Below are 6293 nucleotides of genomic sequence, written 5' to 3' on the forward strand. Positions count from 1 at the left end.
ACTAATAAATGGCCTGAGCAGGGTTTCTGACTAAGACTGGTGATCTTTGCATTATACTACAGCTCTTGTAGCGTTATTTGAAAGTGCTCTCCAAACAGTAATAGGCCATGCTAGGTGTGTATGCATAAAACCAACAATTCCCCCCCTTTCTCTACACACACACACACACACACACACACACACACACACATATATATGCCACTTTGACCATCTCTCCAAATATGAAGCCAAATAGACATACTTTCATTTAAGGATGACTAATTTGACCAAATCAAACTAAAATTAACCTTGAGTGATAGTCAATGCATTTAGAAGTGCTTCAGAAGTTTTAAGATACAAAAGAGATATCTATCTATTTAAAGACATGAAGGTCAAGTTTTTAAACATTTAGTTTCTTTGCAAAGAGGTATTTCTACATTATCTTCCTCTTCCTCTCTCACACCCTTCTTCAGCAGATGCACATTTACCGTTACTCTAACCTGCCTCCATTGTTCAGGACAATGGTCTCAGTGCACATAAGTGGGCTATGCAAAAAATAACACTATTCCAAATCCAAGGTAAAGAAATGCATGAGATGGACAGGAAGACATCAAAACTTTTTTTTGTCATGCAGAACACACAGGACAAATCCAGCTTGCACCCTCTATCTTGTTCTTTGATCGCTAATTTCACCAAAGAGGAAGTCCACAGAGCACGAAGTTGTAACTGCTAATGGTAAAAGCAGCGTTTTACAAGAAAAAGGAAAGAAAAGGAAACTTCCTTTATGTATTCAGCAGTTTTTAACAGTCGAAGAAAAGTTTAGAGAAGTGTTGCATCTAGCAGTGTTTGAGTGAAGACTGATTAGGGACTGATGCAGGGTGAAGACTTCTGAACACCTTACACTGACCATTGTCCCTTTCCTAGGTTCTGAATTCCTCCCCTCCATGCCCCTTCTCCCCAGCTCATCCCCCTAGTCTTGCTTGTTCTAATTCCAGACCTGGGTTCTATGCCTTTGCCCTCACATTTCATCCTAGACTGACTCCTCTCCTTCCCTGAGACAAAAAAAAAAAAAAAAAAAAAAAAAAAAGACTTCCCCAATTCCATTCTCCTATAGATTGCCCACCCCTCCAACCTAACAAACTCAAACTCAAACTGAAGCTCTGTCACAGATTCCTCTCCCTTCTCAACATGGCATGTTTCCTCTTCCACTGGTGTGCTCCCCCTCTCCTGTTTAGGACCTGCCTCTAAGGCCCACATGCTCTTTGCATTTTCTCTTCTCTTACACCCTCACACCATCCTCCGGGCCCTCAATTCTCATACCCACATCTCTTCCCCTTCCAGGGTCACCGTCCCTTCAAAAGCCCTCGCCTCCCAGATCTGCATCTGTTTCTTCTACTAGGCCTTGCTTTTCAGGCTCCCGCCCTCCACCTTGGATACCTCCCCATCACAGGAGTACTCCCCTTGGACAAAAGCCCATAGCAGATGCAGGCCCCTTTGTTGGATCTGCCTCCTCTCTCAGACACACATCTATCCCCAGAATCTTCCTCCTCTCTCAGACCCACCTGCCTCCCCTAGATCTTCCTCCTCTCTCAGACCCACATCCCTCCCCTAGATCTGCCTCCTCCCTCAGACCCACCTCCCTCCCCAGAATCTGCCTCCTCTCTCAGACCCACCTTCCTCCCCTAGATCTGCCTCCTCCCTCAGACCCACCTCCCTCTCCTAGATCTGCCACCTCCCTCAGACCCACCTCCTTCCACTAGATCTGCCTCCTCTCAGACCCACCTCCTTCCCCTAGATCTGCCTCCTCTCAGACCCACCTCCTTCCCCTAGATCTGCCTCCTCTCTCAGACCCACATCCCTCCCCTAGATCTGCCTCCTCTCTCAGACCCACATCCCTCCCCTAGATCTGCCTCCTCTCAGACCCACCTTCCTCTCCTAGATCTGCCTCCTCCCTCAGACCCACCTCCCTCCCCTAGATCTTCCTCCTCTCTCAGACCCACATCCCTCCCCTAGATCTGCCTCCTCTCTCAGACCCACATCCCTCCCCTAGATCTGCCTCCTCTCTCAGACCCACCTCCCTCCCCTAGATCTGCCTCCTCCCTCAGACCCACCTCCCTCCCCTAGATCTGCCTCCTCCCTCAGGCCCACCTCCCTCCCCAGAATCTGCCTCCTCTCTCAGACCCACCTTCCTCCCCTAGATCTGCCTCCTCCCTCAGACCCACCTCCCTCTCCTAGATCTGCCTCCTCCCTCAGACCCACCTCCCTCCCCTAGATCTGCCTCCTCTCAGACCCACATCCCTCCCCTAGATCTGCCTCCTCTCTCAGACCCACCTCCCTCTCCTAGATCTGCCTCCTCCCTCAGACCCACCTCCCTCCCCTAGATCTGCCTCCTCCCTCAGACCCACCTCCCTCCCCTAGATCTGCCTCCTCTCTCAGACCCACCTCCCTCCCCTAGATCTGCCTCCTCCCTCAGACCCACCTCCCTCCCCTAGATCTGCCTCCTCCCTCAGACCCACCTCCCTCCCCTAGATCTGCCTCCTCCCTCAGACCCACCTCCCTCTCCTAGATCTGCCTCCTCCCTCAGACCCACCTCCCTCCCCTAGATCTGCCTCCTCCCTCAGACCCACCTCCCTCCCCTAGATCTGCCTCCTCTCTCAGACCCACCTCCCTCCCCTAGATCTGCCTCCTCCCTCAGGCCCACCTCCCTCCCCAGAATCTGCCTCCTCTCTCAGACCCACCTTCCTCCCCTAGATCTGCCTCCTCCCTCAGACCCACCTCCCTCTCCTAGATCTGCCACCTCCCTCAGACCCACCTCCTTCCACTAGATCTGCCTCCTCTCAGACCCACCTCCTTCCCCTAGATCTGCCTCCTCTCAGACCCACCTCCCTCCCCTAGATCTGCCTCCTCTCAGACCCACATCCCTCCCCTAGATCTGCCTCCTCTCTCAGACCCACCTCCCTCCCCTAGATCTGCCTCCTCTCAGACCCACCTTCCTCTTCTAGATCTGCCTCCTCCCTCAGACCCACCTTCCTCCCCTAGATCTTCCTCCTCTCTCAGACCCACATCCCTCCCCTAGATCTGCCTCCTCTCTCAGACCCACCTCCCTCCCCTAGATCTGCCTCCTCCCTCAGACCCACCTCCCTCCCCTAGATCTGCCTCCTCTCTCAGACCCACCTCCCTCCCCTAGATCTGCCTCCTCTCTCAGACCCACCTCCCTCCCCAGAATCTGCCTCCTCCCTCAGACCCACCTCCCTCTCCTAGATCTGCCTCCTCCCTCAGACCCACCTCCCTCCCCTAGATCTGCCTCCTCTCAGACCCACATCCCTCCCTTAGAGCTTCCTCCTCTCTCAGACCCACCTCCCTCCCCAGAATCTGCCTCCTCCCTCAGACCCACCTCCCTCCCCTAGATCTGCCTCCTCCCTCAGGCCCACCTCCCTCCCCTAGATCTGCCTCCTCTCTCAGACCCACCTCCCTCCCCTAGATCTGCCTCCTCCCTCAGACCCACCTCCCTCTCCTAGATCTGCCTCCTCTCTCAGACCCACATCCCTCCCCTAGATCTGCCTCCTCTCTCAGACCCACATCCCTCCCCTAGATCTGCCTCCTCTCTCAGACCCACCTCCCTCCCCTAGATCTGCCTCCTCCCTCAGACCCACCTCCCTCCCCTAGATCTGCCTCCTCTCTCAGACCCACCTCCCTCCCCTAGATCTGCCTCCTCTCTCAGACCCACCTCCCTCCCCTAGATCTGCCTCCTCCCTCAGACCCACCTCCCTCTCCTAGATCTGCCTCCTCCCTCAGACCCACCTCCCTCCCCTAGATCTGCCTCCTCCCTCAGACCCACCTCCCTCTCCTAGATCTGCCTCCTCTCTCAGACCCACATCCCTCCCCTAGATCTGCCTCCTCTCTCAGACCCACCTCCCTCCCCTAGATCTGCCTCCTCTCTCAGACCCACCTCCCTCCCCTAGATCTGCCTCCTCTCTCAGACCCACCTCCCTCTCCTAGATCTGCCTCCTCTCAGACCCACATCCCTCCCCTAGATCTTCCTCCTCTCTCAGACCCACATCCCTCCCCTAGATCTGCCTCCTCCCTCAGACCCACCTCCCTCCCCTAGATCTGCCTCCTCTCAGACCCACATCCCTCCCCTAGATCTGCCTCCTCTCAGACCCACCTCCCTCCCCTAGATCTGCCTCCTCCCTCAGACCCACCTCCCTCCCCTAGATCTGCCTCCTCCCTCAGACCCACCTCCCTCACCTGTCTCACCTGGCTCCGCCCTCCGTCAGCTCCACGCCCCTCCCCGGGATCTGCCTCCTCCCTCCGTCCCCATCCCTCCCGGTGATCTGCCCCCCGTCAGCCCCACGCCCCGCCCGCGGTTCCGTCTCCTGCCCTCGGCCCACGCGCTCACCTGGAGGCGCCTCGCCGCGCCCATCCGCGTCTGCTGCACGAAGGGGTTGGGCACGGGCGGCGGGAAGAAGGACGCCTGGCGGGGCACCATGGGCGGCCGCAGCCCGGATTTCCCCATGCCCGCGCCGGGCACCGTGGCGGCCACCGCCGCCGCCTCCGCGCATTGGCTCATGGCCGGCGTCGGACCGGCCCCGGCCACCCAGGCGGAGCGCGCAGCCGGCGCCCGCGGAGACCCAGGGGGAGCGGCACCCGCGTCCCAGCGCCCGGCGCTGCTGCCGGGCGTCCGCGCAGGCGCGAGCCGCCTCGCCCCGGCCGGCCCCGCCCCGCCCCTCCCCGCCCCGGCAGGCCCCGCCCCGCCCCGGCCGGCCCCCTCCTCTGGCTCCGAACCCCTCCCCCAGCCTCCGCTCTGGCTCCACCCCCGAGCGCTAGCCACGCCCCCTTAGGTATCAGGCTCTTCCTCCCGGGTCCTACAGCTCCGCCCCCTGGAGGTGTCTTTCTCTCTTGGAGCAGGGCACCCCAAGGACAGGGTGGGGCGCGTTCTCTGCCTGAGGGTCATGCCCACCTGGAGTACCATTCTCTTTTACGGGCTTTGTGACAGACGTTGGCTAAATCGGTGTCTCCATGAGCCTCAGTTGGCCTCTTCTGTAAAATGGGGATAAACAGAACTCAGATAAACAGTTCCATTTCTCTCTGAGGAAGGTCTGGGACCTATCTGGACCAATGGGGGTGGTGTTGGTGGGGAAAACAGGAAGGGAGGTCCTGAGGTCAGTTGGTCAAGCCCTGAGTGCTGAGAAGCAGAGGCTGGAGATGGGAAATATCTTACAATTACCGGTCAGCTGCTCACATCAGGCTGGAGGGCACGGCGAGATTCTGAATCTGGGCCCTTGGACAGCTGATGCTTCACACTTAGCTCCTGCAGAATCTGAAAATTTTCCAACCCCACCAGATAGATGTGTGGCTTTCTGCTCCTCACTTAACCTCTCTGAGCTTGTACTCTCATCTAAGAATGGGAAAAGATTAATTTCTACCTCATAGGGTTGTAGTAACAATTAAAAGAATGTGTAGGGTTCATAGAAAAGCAGTCAAGAAATGGCACCTTAGAGGTCTCATGTTGTGGAGCAGTTGAATATTCTCGGTGTAATGTTAATAATAGTGTATTATCATCATCATGATATAAGCGTGGGGGTCTTCAAGTAGGGGCTGACAGTCCCTTGTGGCTCTTTAGCCAGAAACTTGCCCCAAAGCGATCTCTTTAGGACCCTCGAGGATCTGAGCCATTGGGCAGGCCACAGGAGGAGGAAAGATGCCTCCTGGTCCACTAGGGTCACCTCCAGAGAGTCCTGTCTACTCATCCCGAGAGCCCAGCCATGAGAGGCCTGAAGCAGAAAGTCTAACAGAGCCAGATGGGGCCTCTGAAATAATCCCAGGCCTTAAATTTGTTTTCCAGCAGCTTCAGGATTTCTGTATCAAAGGGGCTGAGGAGAGGGCAATATGGTGGGAAGATGGGGATAAAGAGCTTAATCATTAACAGAAGCTTAATCATTAACACATGCCTTCTAAACACAGTGGAGGGTAATGCTGCGGATGGAGACTCAGGCTGAGGGCCGAAGCTCCTCCTCTAAGTCATCTTTGGCCTTGACTTGGGCTGTCACCCAACAGCTGCGGTACCCTGGGCACATTTCTTTTCTCTGGGCCTCAGTGTCTTCATCTGTAAGCACTGAGCGAATTGTAGTTTCCTCCTCTAAGCTTAGGTTGTTGGAAAGGTTACACCAGTGATGCATGTCAAGTGCCCGGCCCCCATCAGCACTCTGTTAATGGAGGGGGTGTTACTGTTGTTCACTGTTGGTGGTATTAGTGTTAGAACGGGTGTTATTGTCAATGAGAAAACTGAGAGTCAGGAAGGAAGGGAGCCTTGA

General features: G+C 56.2%; 1 protein-coding gene across 2 annotated transcripts in view; it reads right to left on the reverse strand.

Moving 5' to 3' along the window:
• The window catches only part of LPCAT2 (lysophosphatidylcholine acyltransferase 2), a 69522-nt gene extending 64935 nt beyond the window's left edge, over positions 1–4587 (reverse strand). For both annotated transcript variants that reach the window (XM_038531018.1, XM_038531017.1), the window contains exon 1: positions 4379–4587. In XM_038531018.1, coding sequence (XP_038386946.1) covers positions 4379–4549 — 171 coding nt within the window. In that variant the 5' untranslated portion in view covers positions 4550–4587. The remainder of the gene's footprint in view (positions 1–4378) is intronic.
• Positions 4588–6293: the final 1706 nt, after the last annotated feature.

The sequence above is a fragment of the Canis lupus genome, chromosome 2 (genome assembly GCF_011100685.1).
Source record: "Canis lupus familiaris isolate Mischka breed German Shepherd chromosome 2, alternate assembly UU_Cfam_GSD_1.0, whole genome shotgun sequence".
Lineage (NCBI taxonomy): Eukaryota > Metazoa > Chordata > Mammalia > Carnivora > Canidae > Canis > Canis lupus.